Source organism: Corvus cornix, chromosome 6 (assembly GCF_000738735.6).
Source record: "Corvus cornix cornix isolate S_Up_H32 chromosome 6, ASM73873v5, whole genome shotgun sequence".
In the NCBI taxonomy this organism is placed as follows: domain Eukaryota; kingdom Metazoa; phylum Chordata; class Aves; order Passeriformes; family Corvidae; genus Corvus; species Corvus cornix.
Window position 1 is genome coordinate 15,204,820 of NC_046336.1, and position 19,038 is coordinate 15,223,857.

At 36.3% G+C, this 19,038-nt stretch overlaps 1 protein-coding gene across 10 annotated transcripts in view; it reads right to left on the minus strand.

The window, feature by feature from the left end:
• Window positions 1–241: 241 nt before the first annotated feature.
• Window positions 242–19,038, minus strand: part of DNTT (DNA nucleotidylexotransferase) — a 140,723-nt gene continuing 121,926 nt past the window's right edge. For all 10 annotated transcript variants that reach the window (XM_039554471.1, XM_039554473.1, XM_019292767.3 and 7 more), the window contains one exon: window positions 242–3,435. In XM_039554471.1, the coding sequence (XP_039410405.1) occupies window positions 3,349–3,435 (87 nt within the window). In that variant the 3' untranslated portion in view covers window positions 242–3,348. The remainder of the gene's footprint in view (window positions 3,436–19,038) is intronic.

The window sequence follows — 19,038 nt, forward strand, 5'->3', positions numbered from 1 at the left end:
TGTGCATCTACACAACAGGGCTAAAGACTGCTTCCTCTTAAGGAAGGTTTACAGAGTTCTCTGTCTTCATCTGTTTATGTGACTTCAATTAACCTGTTAGACCCAGGACTTTGTTATTTTTACTGCAGTTGCCAAAGAAAACTCTATAATAGAAAGAAATAGCTGTTCAAAAAGCAAAGGAATATATTTCATACCTAGGAATAAGATGGTCTCACCTGAAAAAGCCAAATAATTCTGCCCATAAACAGTAGAAAAGACATTTTATTTGGGGATTATAACATATGCAAATCCTTGGGGTTGGGTTTTTTTAACATTCTGGAGTTATTTATGCAAAGTAGCAGCAGTTCTCAGGTTTCCAGTTATTTGCAGAAAGTCAATGTGGCTTCAGTTGTGTGAGTATTTAGGTTGTCCAGATTTGCAATTTTGTAGAGCTGTGTAGATAGAATTAGCTCTTCCTTCAGTGCATTAGTCCTCTAGACATTAACTACGTTATTACCCACCGAACTAAACATATCTCATTGCCTTTGCCTTAAGAGATTATTTGACAAATCATATATTACTTCAAACCATGAAAAAAACCCAAAAAACTGGCTTTCCTTTTACTTTCACTTTTTCCCAGAGATAGAGTTACAGATTAATTCTTAGAGAGTTAGTATGAAGATGCTTATTAAACCAGTGATCCTTCTCTACTCAATACTTGCCAAATTGCCTCGGTGTAAAAGCAGAGGAGGAGGGACAGGCATTTTAGAAAACAGCCTCCAGGGACTTTACAACTGAATTACTTTGATATGATTTGTTTCTGATGAACAAGTTACCAATAACTTATCACTTTATTTTCCTCTAGGTGCTTTAAAAACACAGTCTATTAATCATTCTAGCAATTTAGGAGGTATTAAGTGCACTGATCTGAAATTCTCTTCCCTTCCTCCTATTAAAAACATTGGTCTGTTCTTGCCCTTTCCAGGCCCCGAGGCCTCACCTGTCCTTCATGAGTTCAGAAGATTTGCTGCCATTGACTCCAACAGTTCCATCACACTAGAGGGAGTTTTCACTAGCTCATGGATCCAGATACGCTCAGCTGATAAAGGGTTTATTTCCTTTAACCTGTTCCATCCCAGGCCTCCTGTATGACTTTTATCTTTTCTGACTATAGTCTCAGCTGACTAGTTTGGCTGGTGCTACCAGGGATGATCCTGCACATGGTACCTGTGACAGTGACTGGGGTAGCAGCTTCTCCAGTGAGGGTGTGCATTGTCTTCATGGTCAAACCATCCTGGTCATCTAATCTGCTCTTCTCTTTAACACAACCCCTCATTTATCAGTTCCATAATTTTTTATAATAGTTGATTCAGTGAGTAATCTCTAAGATGTATTCTAAAGTTCAGAAAAATTGAAGGAAATAAAAGAATAAAGTGATATGCTGATTTCTTCCAGTCTTGGAGGAGCTGACAGAACTTGTGTTGGTAACTTTTCCCTTACAGGTGGTATCATTATAAGTGATGCATAGGCACCCAAGATGGGAGTTATTTATTTATGTGGAATTCAGAATGTTTGATATTTCATGTGTGTCTTGAAGTTTGCAGAAACAGCACAACCAGAATGTATAATTTCTGATAAATGTTGGCCAAGTAGAAAGAATATTCAGACAAGGTAACATAGCTTTTGTTTTCTTCCATTAGGACTGAAAAATGTCGCTGCCACTTAAGTGTCAGCATCCTGATGAAAAACACAGAGAAGATACTTCATACATCAGCACTGTAAAGCAGGAAGCAATGCCAGTGCTTTATAGTTACAGGAGTTTAGGAAGTAGCATTGTATTTTCAGCTCAGTCAGCAAAACTGTACTTAAATAGGATGGTTTTATTGAAACAGGCAAGAAGCAAGTTCCTGCCATTATCCCATTTTTCTAAAACCCTGACTGAGGTTTTAGAATAGCTTACAACACAATCCTCTAAAAGTCTATTCCCCAGTTGAAATTAATGAGTAAAAAAATTAAGCATACTGTTTCTTAGTATCAAATACTGTTCGAATATGGGAAGCCTTCACTGTCAGTAATAACTGTTGTGCACAGCCCTGTCATTGCCATTCTTTCCTCATCATGACAAGAGGTGTAGTCAGCCTCAACAGAGGAAAAAAAGTTCAGACTTCTAAGAAAGAAAATTATTTGATCAGCCCTGGTGTTCTTAATCACCTTTATTCTACAAATGGCAGATGATCAGTAAATAGCTTCATTTCCTAAAGCTCTGAATGCCCCTGTTTATTAAAGGATAAATGTATTATAAATCCTTCATTATCACTATGGTCACAAGGGTTACCTGGACATTTTCCGAAACCAAAATATCTTGTAGGGCTTTTATCAGAAAGCCTCTCACATCCTAGATAAATTTCTGACTAAATTCTATTCTGGGAATACCACTCTAGAGCAGCCAATAGCCCAACAGCTCAAGTTTTTACAAGTTCCCATTCCAATGCATTTACACTTACTAATAAATAAATTTCCAGCTATCTAAATTGAGCACAGATAATTAAAATATTTTGTCCTGGAGCAGTCACCAGCCTGACAGTTAAAACAGTGGTTCTCATGCTTCAAATTGATATGATTCAAATTCCTGATTGAGGACCATCACCCCACATAATCTGAATCTTCTTTAGTCCAAATCAGTATTCTAAATTTATAGTATTTTTCTGTACAATTGAAGATTGCTACTGAGTTATTCCACTTTTCCTTTCAAAATCCCTTCCTGTGAAATGTTTTTTAACTCTCATTGAATTGTCAACTTGTTTACAGTTTTTATAGAATGGTGTCCTACCTGGAAAAATATTTCAACTGAAGCCTCAAGTTGCTGAGACTGCGACGTAGTTACTGCCTAGATCATTAAGTGTTACATACTGAGCAATTTTATACACAGATTCAGCAAAATACATAAGAAATACAGTTACAGACCAGCATACATTTCAGTAATGTTTTGACTCAGCTCAAATGTTTTGAATTATTTACGTATTGTTCTAGCTGACTATTTTAAAAAGCAAGTATTGTTCATACTAATGTTAAATTCCTATCATAAGCAAAAACCTCATCAGTTCCAAGTTTCCCCCCCCAAAACAAGCTCAGTCTTACCACTCTCACATAGAAACTTCAAAACCAGAAAAGATTGGAAAAGATTTTGAAAAACTTAAACTCTTATCCTCTAGGAACATTAGCATGTGCAAATGGCTTCTAATACTTAGTTAATTTTTTTAGTTGTCATAGAAACACGTATTATATATATGTGTATATAGCAAAACCAGACTGCAAGATGAGCAGAAAGACCATTGCTGTCAACTGATGAATGTACACTGGCAAATCATTTCAAGCATTCCTTTCCCATGGTTCGACATAATCCAAGCCAAGATGTGCAAAGATTTCTTCCTCACTTCCAGCTTTGAGAAAGATCCTCTGTGAAAAAAAATTAAGAAGAAAGTCAATAAGGGTGTTAGAAAGAATTTTCAATTGATGTTTTTTTGCTGTTGAAAAGGAGTTAATTTTTGACAGTTCTACCCGTTGTATCCTCTATAGAAAACACTGTCTTCATCAATGTGCCTACCCTGAAATGCAAATGCAAGTTAAAAAAGAATTTTAATGCTGCTTGATGTTTTCACTTCTCATAACTAGCTTACAACTTTGTTTTGATTTATTTTTTCAAGACCCTATGCCCCTCAGATCCTACTTACATTTTCTTTCCATGAGGGTCAATAGCAGGACTTCCTTCATAAAATCATAAATGTGCTTAAATTAATATAGTAATGTTCTCTATAAGTGCATTCAAGCTGATTTGATGGTGACATTAATTGTACCTAGCCAAGCATTTAAAGCATCAATTAAAAGCCAAGCTTTTTTTTGTTTACACACCCTCCTGCTGAATGTTTTAACAGTAAAATGAAGTTTTTTCATACCTGCACTTCTGAAAATACAGGAGATTATTTTTACACAGGAATACTCACAAGCCTACCTCCCCTGCAATGCCTGATACGATAAAGTACATAGCCTTACGCATTCCTTTCATCAGTAAAGTCCAATAATAATTTTAAAATCTGCTAAGCTAGGTGAATATTAAAACAATGATACCTCACAATTTAGAGGAGTTTGGAAGCTAGAAAGAATAGTTAATATTTCAGCAATTCCCTAATCATTTGAAGTCTAAATCAGTGTTCATCTCTGAACAATCAAACTCCAGTGTTGTGAAAACTTCAAGGTTAAGTTTCTAGATTTATTTTCTACTGTGAAAGAGGACATGCTGTGTAGAGAACCCACTGATAAATTCCTTAGAAGTTGACTACCACAATGCTTAGGAACACGTGTACCAACACCTCTGCTCTCTCAGCTGCCGAGCAATTCCTCCAGGAGGGCTGTGCTGTCCAGCACACTCATGGGAATGGGTCAGGAAGAGGAGTCCATAACTTGATCAGAGTAGACCCATGGATGGTGGAGCAACATCTGGCACCAGAGATTCACAACCGAGAACTGACTGATTAAAGTTGTCTCTTCAGTAGCAAAGATTGCTTACAAAGCATAGACAAATAATATTCCTTTTTTTCCTAGGAAGTTCAAATGTCAGATTCTGGAATAAAAGGAACCTACAAACAACATTGAACAGGGGAAATACTGTACTTTTTCACATAGACAGGAGAAGAAAAAATGGTAGAAAATAAAAATTGAACAGAATAAAAGAAAGGGAAAGAAGACATCAACAACTGCCCATTGGATAACAATACTGGGGATATTTTGTTCCTCAAGTATCTCCTGGGATGACAGAATCTTAGGGATTTTTTTGTTCTTTCTTTTGTTCTTTTTTTTTTCTTTTAGTATTACTAAGAAAAAGAGGGCAATCCATACACCTACACTACTGCAAAAAAACCCAAAAAAAGAATAAAAGTTAAAACAAGAAAAAAAAATTTTACACTTGTAGACAGATGTTACAGACACACTTTAATAGAAGCTCTTCATATCTCTGGAACCCCAAATTGCATTCCATTTCTTTTGTTCTGTCACTTTATGTTTTCCTGGAAGCTAAACTCATTTCATTTGCTTGACAGGGAAAATTTCTAATACAAAGTATTTGATGCTGAATACCATTCTCAGTAGCTACAAGCAATGTTTCTAAATGAATCTCTAGCTGATATCTGCCAACTGCTTTAGCAATGTAAGTGTTATTAATGTTAATCATAACCTATGATTTTCCTTCTATGTCAGCCTATGCAGAGCTTACACAGTGATGCAAATTTGATTATTGCATTCACTACCATTCTTTCTTGCTTTTTTCTTTTTGCTCAAGAGAAGTAATGAACTGCTCACCTAGTTGTGATTTTATTTCATCTTCTTACTAAGATTCTGCAGATCCAAAACATGCCCCATCAACATCAATCAAATTTACAAAAAACAATGCTCTGGAGCTTCTGGTATCACTTTTCTCTTATCCCATTTAATCAATTCTGTCATTTCAATGGACGTAAATATTACATTTGTGGTTGCAAAAATGACCATTAACTACACCTAATGTAGAACTACTGCCATCCAAAAGTTTTCTTATATGAATTGCTACCTCTTATTTTTCATTTTGGCATTAATGATCAATAATACTTTTGATGAATGGGAGGCGTGAAGAGAGTGAAGAGAGTGAAGGCACAGAGCTAGCATAGTTTTATGATATCCTAACAATCATTGCCAAAATTCATGCATGTTATACTTCTACTGTCACTTGTTTTCATATCATATTTTATTATGATGAGTCCAGCAAAACAAAACCATTACTTAATAAAGCAGAATTCTAGTTTTACTTATCTAAATCAGCATTAGCCAACAGCACAGCCTTCTTGAAAAGCACACAGTTAATTGTATTCCAAGCAGACTGATATCCTACTGCTTATTACCAAATTGCTTGGCAATAAGTGTGCTGTCCAACACCAAATTAAATAATCTATTACGCTTGAGTAATACTATGAATAACTCTTAGCCTGTCACTATAGCATTTCATTACTATCTACCCCATCTCAAGATGAACTTAGAAAATTAGTTTGAATACAAGTATCCAAAAATAAAAGTCAGTACCACATATTGTCATTGACGAAATGCGATTTGATGGTTCTGAACCAGCAGAATATGCTGCAGAGCGAAGTACTCCAGGTTTGTATGTGCATGTGAAATCCACTGTTCTGAGGATAAGACATGTGGGGGAAATTTGATTATTTCTTTATTTAAATCCTTATAATCCTTGGTATTAGGTGAAGAACAAGAATAAAGTATGAAGTTTCCTAATTAATTACTGGCATAACTCTGCTTTATAAACTATTTGAACCTTTGTTCTTGACTAAGTCACAGCCAAACTGTGCCCTTAAAGACCAAGTAATTTCCTTCCATATCCCATTTTTCCTGCTCTTTTCAGAGCCATGACTTTATATGCTTTACAGCCATAATTCAGAAAGAAGGCAGTCATACTCTAGCAGGTTTCATGATCTATTTGAAAACAATGACATTGTGTACAAGGCACATCCCTTCCTTTTGCAAAAGACCCTAAAGGACCATAATCATTAAGGTCTGCCTGGACTCCTTCTGACATACTATTACATGAAATAAATTGGGGAGGGGAGGAAGGGCACAGAGATTATTGCCAACAGTATCTTGTTAACAATTTACAAAATACTCTTTGATACAACTTTGCTTCTAGACAAGCACCTGGAACATCATTAACATACACATTTATTCTAACCTTTTCTTTGTGTACAGGATTGTGTTGCATGCTTTAAAATGGCAAAATCTTACACAAGGTGTTTAGGGATTTTAAATTTAATTTTTGTCTTCTCTCACTGATTTTCATATTAACATGTGACACATATTCACAGCAGTTTAATTACCTTAATACTTCCTTTTCTTTTAAAAGTTATTAAAATGAAGATATAATGACAACATGATCATACCTAGCTTTGTAGTTCTGCCTGTACGCTGAATGATAAATACCAAGCAGTCTAAACCCCCATCACTTTACATTTCAAATTATCACAGTGGCTATAAGCAAGACAATGATGAACGAACAACAGAAAAGAAGAGGACAGACTGTCATTTGCAAACTTGGAACTTAATTGTTCATTGTTCTTGGGCAGAGTCCATTCTAAAAATAAGTTTTATGGGTAAAGTCAGTTGTAGATGAATGATGATAGCAACAGGACTTGCTTAATCAGCCGTGGTAAAAGATACCACAATGTACCTTACATTTCTTACACATGTATTTGTCACTTTAGTGACATCTTCACAAGTCATCACTTATGCCAAGTCAATTGAAGATTTTTAATTAAAGATAATTGGGACAAATTAAGAGATGATGCTGCTTACATTCCTTGCAATAGCTTCTTTAGCTATGAAAGGCCATGGCATTCAGTGAAACAGTGCACTATAACATCAGACCCACAACTGATAGAATATACCTCAATAGCTTATCAGACTAAATGTACAATGCTATTAAATTGGTCACACTCCTATTTCTCTGATCCCATTCGCTCAAATAGCATTTGTATCCTTGAAAAAATATAAGTAGCTATTAATTAAATTAATTAAAGAGGCTTACAGAAAGAACTGTGAAGGAAGAAACATAAGTAATCCATCATATAGCTTCCACATGATTGCCAGTGGGAATGTTCCTGTGTGTTTACCTGACCTGAGTGTTACCCCACCTGTTCTCTGCCCCCGGGCCAGTTCTCCAGGGCAAGTGTTGATGCACCACCATGGCACACAGGTTACATCAGCACTGTAGAAACTTTAGGAAGAAGCTGTGTTTACTAAATCAGCCTTTTATAATGTATACCTGACAATGTGGGCATACATTTCATTATTTTGTGTGATTTTTGGATAATTTTGACCTAAACTCCTGCATACCAAGCTGAAAATATTCAGCTTGTGAGATTGTCTGAGCATTGCCTCCAAAAAGTCTGTACAATCACATATACATAAAACAATGCACTGAAGTACTTTTGTTTTAACATTTCCTGCAATTCTTAGATTGACTGCAGCTATCTTTTGTACTCAATAGTCCTATTTTACTGAGTTCAGTGAAAGGTTCTGACAATAAATGGGTAGAGCATTAAATTAATTCTCATCTGTGAAAATGTTGAAATAACCATATACAGAAATAAAACCAACAAGTTAGAATAGGCTCAAACAACCAACACTTTTATGGGAGAATTTCTATGAGTGCTACAGCAACCATCGTTAACATATTTTTAAACAAGTAGCTGTAGTACATAAAACTGTTTATTGATATATGAATATTAAATGTAATATGTGACAATAGCCCCAAACACTTCTTCTAATACACAAAATACTGAGGAAAAAAGAAATAAAAAGACATTTGGAAGCTTGAACTAGTCACATTTTCATTTATTGTATGATCAGAATTGCAAGAAAGTTTTGGGGCTTGCACTACAAAATTCCTTAAAAACAGAAATGAGATCAGCCGGAAAGGAAAGGAAAGGAAAGGAAAGGAAAGGAAAGGAAAGGAAAGGAAAGGAAAGGAAAGGAAAGGAAAGGAAAGGAAAGGAAAGGAAAGGAAAGGAAAGGAAAGGAAAGGAAAGGAAAGGAAAGGAAGAAAGAAAGAAAGAAAAGAAAGAAGAGACCAGAAAGCAAAAAATATGTTGTTCTGTCAACTGTTCAAAGTTTGCAAAGCTAAATATACGTGGACACCCACATCGTGCTTTATACCTATGTAATTTAATTTGCTTCTTATTTTTGAGAGTTAAAGGTTCCTGTAACTGACAGTACACAAATCCAGTGAAAAGAAAAGGAAGGTCTCAATGCAAAATTAAAGACATCCCAAAGGCTTTTCCATTTGACTACAGTGAGCTGTATGGATTTCTGGTGAACCTTAGCAAACAAGGCTTATGAAATCATACAAGTTCACTGCTGTTTTCCACTGGGAAGACTGAGCTGCCTCACAAGCCTGAATATCTCCATTAGCTCACAATAAAAAGTAAACTTGAAAACACAGAGGTCATTAAAAAGTCATCCTCTAGCAAGGAAAGCATAATTTTCAAACAAAAACCTGAGTTCCAAAGGCAACCATTGAATGTGTTGAATGCAGATGTCTAAGAATCCTTGGATGTGACAAGTACAAGGACCACTGTCAAAGCACCTGAGTCAGGAAAGCCCAAGAGAAGACAAGACAGACAGGAAGAGCATATGTTTGTTTCAGCTACACACTTACATCTTCTCCCGGAAAGGTCAATCAGAAGAGAGGTAATCAGATTGTACAGACTGATTGATGAAAAATTATCCAAATTCACTCCATGGCACAACTAATTGGACATTCTATTTATTGACAATTAAGTTATTGCAAATCCCAGAATAAACACTTTGAGTTGTATATATCCTTGATCCCTATCAAATTCAATTAGGTTTATCCTGGAATCATAAATATGTAGATGCTAGTAACATTTTCTAAAAATAAGTAAAAAAAAAAAAAAAAAAGCAGGAGAGAAGGACAGAATGGAGGACATCAGTAATAGGTAGAAAAACACTAAAGCCAAACCAGGATGGAGGAGTTGTTGAATGATTGACTTGACATGACCTCCTAATGGTGCCTCCTATGCTAACAGTTCTTACAATACTGAACATGCTGATGAGCTTCTGCAGTTCAGCACTTTCATTTGGAGAATGAGTCCAACACACATAACAAGATAGGGAGGTAAAATTGAAGAAAGCAGTGAAGAGAAAATTTCAGTGGAATTTGAGTTCAGACATTTCTGATTTGATTTTTTCTCAGGTAGATGCAAACTCAGACTAAAATATCTAATATAACGACTCAGAATGCTTTACTCAAGCCAAGATTTACAGAACCACACAAATTTACTCCAACTACCAGCCAGTGAAAAAGCAAACAAGAGCACCTAGAATAGAGCAATAGTCTAGATAAACTTATTTGGGTCTTAGTTAAGACTTAGAGCAGATTGAAAAAAAGCATAACCTATTTTTGTTTTATCTGAATGGCTAAGTGGGTGAGTGGGTTTCTGAGAAGGTGCAGGCAGTGTCTGGCAAGTGACTCAGCAGAAGGAGCAGCTGTGAGGGAGGGAGAGGAAGGATGTTGCAAGCTTCAAGTGTTTCAATTGTTTCCTGTTCAAAAGTTGTTTACTTGCAAAAATATATTCCCACCTTCCTCATTATCAAAAGCTATCACTTTCTGGAGTGATTTTTTGCAGACCCAACTTGTTGATTAACTAGTGCAGCTAGTAGCTCTAAAAGGTATAAGCCACAAGGTCTGAGGGAACCTATGAGAAAATGCATAATAACTCTTCATAACAATAGCTAGGAACTGATTTCAAGGAAAATAAGCATTTTGCTGACATAATTATCATGTGGTTTTGTCTATATTTGAGTTTACTAACCTAAAGACAAGCATCATTACTTTTTTAACATTGATTTAATAGGTTATATGATTTATAATAATACAAGAAATGTGAGTGAAAGCTAGCCTGTCCCAAGCATATTTCTTTAATATCTTCCCTAAATACCTAGCTCCTGTTTTCTAGCTTTATCATGTGGAACTTGAGTCACTGAACAGCACCTTAAGCAGGAGAGTGGGCTGTGTTTTATATGCTATATGTCAAAAAGGAATACATATGGTAATAGAGAGAGATTTTTACTAAAATTACTAAGAGGAGCCCAGAGCCACCATCAACACTTAAAATTTTTTGACATTAGTATCAGAATTTGGTGATAACAATGTTAATCCATAGGGACTGATTCCATTTCTTTTTAACAGATAAAGGTGTATGTCCTCGATCTAGCCATAACCGGGCGCAGCCCATGCGCCAGGATTTATTTCCATCTGTCATTCAGATCTGTCATGTTGTGCCAGGCAGCCTTACCTTCAGCATCACAACCAGCTCCATTCCCTCTCTTCTGACCTGCCATGACAGAGGTGAAAGCAGGCTTTGCAAACACTGAGCAGGAAGCCAGCAATTTTCTCTTCCTTCTCTATGCTACTATTAAGTTTACAAGAATGAATGTTGTACGTCTTTGGTGGAAAACATAAATCTGCTCTGAGCTTCAGCATAAAAAATGGCTTTGCAGTTTTACACCACTTACAGACCCAGAATTTTGTAAAGCAGCTGCAGAGAAGCGTTATGGAAGATCCATAAATTCCTGCAGTGCACTGACTGATAGGAGCTTGAGTGCCTTCAATTGCCAATGAAAGTATGGGAAAACAACATAACACTGATCTGTAAAATAGTGGCTACTTCTCCGAAGTCTCCAGCTGACTCATCAGCTAGACAAACTGCTAACAAGAAACACTGTGCTCAGTAACTTTCACAGCAAGCAAAATGATTTTATTAAGAGGATGGGGAAGAAATAGAGGAAGAAAAAAAGGCTAAGTAAAGCAATTTCCATATAAAAATGTATACAATCCTGTCATTATGTTAGAGCTTTCAAATAATTGTACTCGATGATTGTCTTGCATAGTATGAACACTGCCAGAAAGTACCAGAGAAAAATGAAACTTCTTCATGGTCCTGATATTCATACTGCTATCCAGCCTGAGGGACAGCAGCTCATTCCATCAGTACTCAGTCAGACAACATTCTCAACGTGAAACATTGCTTGATGAAAAAAAACATTACAGAATCAAGGCCCAAGGAACTGTGTAGTAATTACCCATCAGTATTTAGCTTCATTAAGGTCAACACACATTCTTTATATTTTGTGGATAGTTATAACATCAGAGAATCTGTCTTCTAGTACTTTCCTAAGTAACAGGACTAACAACTTTCAGGTGCTTTTCCTTCTTTGCTTTTCCCAATCTTTTTCATTTGGTTTTTTTTTGGAGAGGTTCATTTTTAAGACTGGCCATTGGTGATTTTTGATTTTCTTGTAATTAGTCATTTTACTAAATAGTTAAGCTATGTATATTAATGAGACTATCAACAGTGCAAACAATTTTATTATAATTATAGAGCATAAATGCTGAAGTACTAATTGTGCTAGAAATATGAAGTATGTCAACAAATTCAATAATAATATTCCACAACACCGTGCAGACAGTGTGCATGTTTCATTTGACGGTATCATAACAGTTTTCAGTAGCAATAACCTGAAGCTTCTCTGACAATATATTATCTCTATATGTAATTATCATGTTTAACTGGTATTTTCTGCAGTTATATTCACATCAGCCTGCCTGCCTTAAAATAAAAACTACTCTGTTCCTAATCCAGCTACAAATAAGTTGATAAATAAATCAGAGAGAAAAAATTTACTCTTTGAAATGACATTATAACAAACCATGATTGAAAAAGCAGTATTGCAAGCATTACCCATTGACTTCATACCCTCAGGCAAAATCATGTGTCATGGTACTGATGCAAAATAATGCAGTGGAATTTATTCTAATAATTCTGGGCATGAATAATTCTTGAAGGTAATAGAAGCCATAATCATGAATTCTCATTTCATTTTACCACTGGACATGTCCTGTGCTTTTAATCAGAAATACCAGACTGGAATGTTTCTCTTAAACTCATCTCTAGGTCTTGTTACAGGTTTATTGATATTAAATTCTGAACAGTAACAAGTAAATTAATCAAGTAAAATAGAATAATCAGGCTAATATTAGAATATTCTAGGCACTTACACAACTACTTCATAACATAGTGTAACGAAATATCTTCATGTTTTCTACATGCAATCTACTTACTCCAAGTAGTTTTGATGAAGGAGAAGGAAAAAGATCGGTGCTGAAGCACTGACAGTTTGAGAAATAAAATATTAAAAAACATTATCTGTTGACTTAACAGAACTTGCTAAAATACAGTTTGTAAACAAGACCATGTTGTACATAAAATGGAATTATTTTCTGTTTAAAATGACAGATCTGTGGTTACTTTGTTGCAAAACACTACATCGTTATGCATCCAATCTCCCATTACAATTTTAAAAATTAAAAACATTCCACAGTAAATAAACAATAGAATACATTCCCATCCAGACTAAAATGTTTTCAGTTTGGGGCACACATAGTGAAAGGAAACTTGGAACTTCCTATCTGACAACCCAGGCAAAAATTTAACATGTTAAGTAGCACACTGTTGCAAACAAAAACAGATCAAAAACTTACTGTCCCCTGCAGTTCTCTGACAATCTCTGTACTATCCCAAAGTAGTTGAAAATATTCCCAGGCATTGTTTCCTTTTTCACACATGAGCTATACTCATGTTTCATTTTAAGTCTATGCTATTTATAGCAGCTTTCTCAAATACTGCGGTTTTTTGTATTTTCCCTTACAAAGCTTTGTAAGAGTGAATGAAATGAGAAAAATGCAGAACTGGATTTTAGGAAACTCAATTGTGAGTAATTCATATGGGATTACTATAAACAAACCACTTCAGAAGAAGTTTATTGGGATTGCAAAATCAAAGACCTTCAATTTAAGAAATCCCAGAACGTGGTTGATTGAATTTTAACTTTAATTCAATTTTCCTATGTATATGCATAGAGACTTCATTTCTTCAAAGAAATGCTGCTTATTTCAAATCCTGTAAGGTACTTGGGCTTTGTTCACTAGGCAGGAAATGTACCGTGCTACAGGGCTAACAAATATTTGCTGACAGCACTGACACAATCTTGAGTTGTAGGCCAATGTGGGATCAATCAGTCTTAGGAAATTGAGCTTTTATAATCTGTATCTGTTCTAGCTCCCTGTCTTTGCTACTCCCCATGCTAAGTTGTTGATCTCTGCCCTCAGATTTCTAATGCAACTCTAGGCTCCACTTATTCCATATCCAGAGTTAAGTGAGATATGTGTCATTTACTCAGTTTTTGGGGCAACTGAACCTTTACCTATGTTTTGTTGCCAGCTTAGAGCATTAGCCTGATGAATTTATTTTTCAGTCCATCAAACTTCCACTCATATCTCTTCCCTGTCATTCTATTTTCATGCCCCTTTTCAGTTGTCGCTTCAACCAACCCAGATTCCTTTCAGCAATGGAGCTGCTAATTAAATATACGCTTTCCATTCCTCATTGCTTTTTCCAGCTACTCTGTATCAAATCTGTACATCCACCATCCCCTTCTGACTCCCACTTCCTATGCCATTTTCCTCTCTGGTCCTCAGCTCCTTCCTTTTCCAGCTTCCTCTCTACATAGCTTCTTCTCAAATTAATTTCTTTTTTCTTTTGACAGAAAATATGAGACTTGGTAACCTACCCCACATTCAATAACTTACCCCACCATACTGATTGAATAATTGAATTAAAATAATTGAAAATAATTAGTTCTGTACTGACTTAGAAATTGAGCAAAAAGGTATAGTCAAAATATTCAGGATTGCACCTACTTATGCATTTTGAGAGATGTCTTTTCATTAGCAATACAGGTTTCACTGAACTGCTAAAAAAACACACTGAGTAAAGGAAATTACTATTAGGTACTTTTATCTCTGTGTTAGATGTACAGATTGCTATTGCAAAGAGATTAGGCTTAGCTAAATATATATATGAATTACATGCAAACTTAGTAAAAATGACCAATCATATGCTGTATGTGAAACATTTAAAATGCTAAGAGAACACTGAAGAGAAGCATGCTTTGTAAGAAAATGCGCAATCATTTTTTAATTTACCAAGAGGTAAGAAAAGTAGATTACTTTAATTCCTATTTTTTAAAAATAGATCAGGTGCAAAAAGAAAAAATCACCCAAATCACATATGTAATTTCCACTTTCCCGAGAGAGAGTGAGAAGAATTGAAACATAAATGAAAGTATGAGCATCTGTTTACAATGGCTCAGTGTTTAATTGTAGTAATCATAGAATCACAGAATCCATTTGGTTGGTAAAGACCTCTGAGTTCATCAAGTTCAACCTATGACCCAACACCACCTTGTCAACCAGACCATGGCACTGAGTGCCACATCCAGTCTTTTCTTAAAACACCTCCAGGGACAGCGACTCCACCACCTCCCTGGGCAGCCCATTCCAAGGCCTAGTCACCCCTTCTGTGGAGAAATTCTTCCTCACGTCCAACCTAACCCTCCTCTGATGCAGCTTAAGACTATATCCTCTTGTCCTGTCACTGTTGCCTGGGAGAAGAGGCCAAGCCCCACCTGGCTGTAGCTTACTTTCAAGTAGTAATAGAGAGCACATTGGAAATCAATATTATAAACTTTGGATCTTTATGTTTACTGTAGCTTTAATCAAGTCATTGTTGCAGATGTCTAAAGCAAACTCTGCAGCTGCAGCATGTTTAATTCATCAAGATGTTCTCAAGGCTGATTATATCACCATTATAACTTTATAATTTTAGAGCAGCATCTGCCAAAATAAGACTATCACATCCAGTTTTACAGAACCATAAAAAATGTCTCTTTAACCGTGCAAGTAAACTTCTGCAAGCATCTTTTTTCAGTGAAAGGTAGTGTGGAGTAAATGTTCTCAGATGACACCAAAAAACTGACACAGAGACTGTAACTAAATACACAATCAAACACGTGAATATTACACAACTTTATGCAATAAAATGAGCCTGTAAAATAATAGACAGCTCTTCCTGGTCATACAGGTTTTTGAGAAATAATGTATTGGGCAGTGAAAAAAAAGAATACCCGCTTGAAAAACAAAGCTGGCTTTTTATTAGGAGATATATTTACAAAGTTCTGGCGTGTGGAGGTAACCGCCCAGCCACCTGCAATCAGTCTGGCTTCCTCAGAGCTGTTTCTGTCCTCCAAGCCAAGCCACCACAGGACGTTTTGCAGCAGCATGGTCACCGTCAGGTAAGCCATGTTTCAAAATAAAAGTCACCATACAGATGAAGACTCAATCAGAGAAAAATCTGAATATCATGAGGGAGGCTAGAATCTCAAGGATGTTGCCAGGAATGGCTGGATGGATTGCCTGCTGCAAACACTGTGGTTGTCTGTGAAGCAGCTACTCGGGCAAAAGATGAGCAGTAGCAGAACTCAGACACTGAAGCTAGCAGACCAGAGCATTACCATCATAAAATAGCCATTTACTGGGGCTGTAATCACACCTTCATTTGGCTTTACGGATACGTGCAAAGGCAGGCAGGACAAGCCCTGCCTGAAGAGTCAGTCAGGCTTTTCCTAGATAGGAATTCATTCTGCAGGCAAGTGGTAAAAGACTATGCAATACTGATGGTGACAATTGAATGCATGTGAGCTTCACCGACTAAAAGATATCCCAGGATAAATTTCCCATTTCATGCTTATTATTGTTTCCCAAGAAAAAGTAAATTTTCTCTTAAAAAAACTGGGATCACAGAATCTCACTATATTCAGTGTAACTGCACAGCACTTAATGGCTTGCAAAGCTGGGTCCCATTATGAAGTTTTCAGAGCAACTTGTGAGTTTGTTATTCAGAACAGTTATATAAACCACCTCTCCCGTTATTCAACAACTAAATAACATTTCATGCCATTCAAATTCATACAAGGTTTTTTGAATGCATAATTGTCATCAATCGTCAATCAGTCATCAGTATAGTGTCATATTTTTTCCAATATTTCTCTAATAGAAAACATTAAGGGACCTATTTCACATCTTAAATTTACATAGGACATAAAATTAATAACTGCTTTCTGCTCCAACGACTCTTCAAAATAACACTAAACTCATGATCCTTCTCTTACAAAAAAAAGCAACCTACAATGTCAGTGCAAGAACATTCATATGCTAATAATTCAATTAATCTATTATACCCTAAGAACTCCATCTATTCTTTTGCCAAAAAAAAGCAATGCTAATTATTTACATCACTTCATTTTGCTCCCATGAACTCCATAAAGTAGCAATTTGATTTGAAAGGGATTTTCTGCAATATTGTGAAAATATATGGGTTTATATAAGTTATAAATCAGAATTTACAAGACAAATTCAATCCTCCAATCTCACACCTGGTTTAAGAATCTCCACTGGTGAGTGGTGTATAAAGCGCAGGAGAGACACTTTCTACATGACCACAATCCAGCCATGATGCTTTCTACATGCCATCCTCAGAAATCTCCTCACATGAAACAAGAATAGAGAAAAGTACCTGCAGCAGTTTAAGGCCTCCAACCCACTCCACCCCACCACTCGTTCAGCTCAACTCTCCCGTGCTCAAAAGATAACAGTTTGAGGAAATATATCACTCAGAATTTCTAGCATGGAACTGTTGAAGTTAGTTCCTGTTTTATGCAGAGCTGGTTCTGAGTAGCTGCTGAACAGCAAATGGCATAAAGAAAAATAAATATACTCTGAATGAAAGGAAAGAGCAATAGGGAACCCCACTGCAGCTGAAACTGTGATGTACAGTGAGGGAGCTTTAAACCTCATTCTTTACTGTAAGACCAAGGAATAGTTTCCAAATAGTTACCAAAACATAAAAACAAACAAAAAGATGTTTATTTTCCTATGGATTCTGAAGTATTTGGAAATGGCTCTAATTTTTAATTAATTCAGATAAGGAAGTTTAGTCAGGAAGCAACAGTGAAAAAGGTTGATAAATCCTGCATTTTAAAAAGTAATATTTATCCACAATATAAGTGGTAGGGCTGGGTTTTGCACAGAAGAGTAGCTCTTTAAGAAGCATCTACTGTAGTTAAGCTTAGAGTATCCTCATAGCAGGCTGCACTGAGAAAGATAATATACAGATTTGGCTGGCTGAGAATCACTAGAATGCAACTTCCCAGGATTCCCAGAGAAGAGACAGTTCCAGGGAACAGTATTTCTACCTAACACATGTATAGTCATACAAAAATATTATCACACTGCCTTTTGAACAGATCTAATCAGCAAAACACTAATGAATTTTACTTTGTTGGAGTTTTCCTACTCACCCTGGGTGTTCCATAAAAATGACATAATTATCAAAATATTGCCCTGAAAAAGTCACAATCCAATAGAATCTAGTTTACCAGGCACTTTAAAAAATCTGAGCCTATTAAAGCTCCTGCTAGCTTGCACATCTTCTCAATAACCTGCCTGATAGGCTACTACTGCGAGCCTGAGTTCAAATACGTAATTTTAAGTACTTCAGAGCCAAGGTCCCCAGAGCTCATTGGCTCCATGGGCCTGGAGCAGCCAGCCAAGCAAATGCCTCTGAGTTTCAGCCCCAAGAGCTGTCTGAGCTTTGGAGATTTGGAACAGTCTGATACATGGATTGTTTCCAAAGCCAAGATTCAGAAAGAAATGCCTTTAACAGAAAGTGTCAACATTTCCCTCTGACTAAGAGATCAAGCAAATTTTGAATAATCAAAATTCTCCATTAAACCTTTGTTATTTCTTCTAGTTATAGGGAAAGACAAAACACTGGGTGATCAAAATTCTTAAACTGAAATAGCTTTTTCTTCAGTGGTTAACTACTTACCATTACGGCACCTTTCCATCATGGGAACTAGGTTTCACTGTTGGGAAGTGAGACCAAGGAAGGCTAAATGACCTGCTTAAAACTACAGGGAAATTTTGGCTACAGAGTGACACAAGTTGCAAGTTAACAGTCAAACCTCTGGACCATCCTCCTTCCTTAGCCTGTATTACAACAACATGTAGACTCTTAAGCTCAGATAATCATCACTTTATGTTAAATGTCACAATTCCTTCCCCTGCTGCCTTTTCACAAGCCAAATTAGAATTACAAGAGGGAGCAGAAAACATTCAGAGAGCAGAGAACGTGACAGCCTGAAGGTTGTTTGACTGCGCTCTCTGATGTCACACATCTGACCTGGTATGTGATCCTTTGGCTGGCTGCAACCTTGTCATTCTACCAGCCAGTGCAAAAGCCCAGTAACAGAGTCCAGCTTCAGATACTCTCCACAGGGCCTTTCTGCATGACAAAGGTATTTTCTCTAGCTAACAGCACCAGAGTTGGTAAAGGCACCAACAACCTTCGTAGTTGCTGAATCTTATTCCAGGTTGCTTATACAGTAAAAGGGCATTCATACCTCAAGGACACCTCCTTTAAGAATAGAAATCCTGTGGTTTGCAAGCCACTTTAAAAATCACTTTAAAGATAATAAAGCAGTATGTGA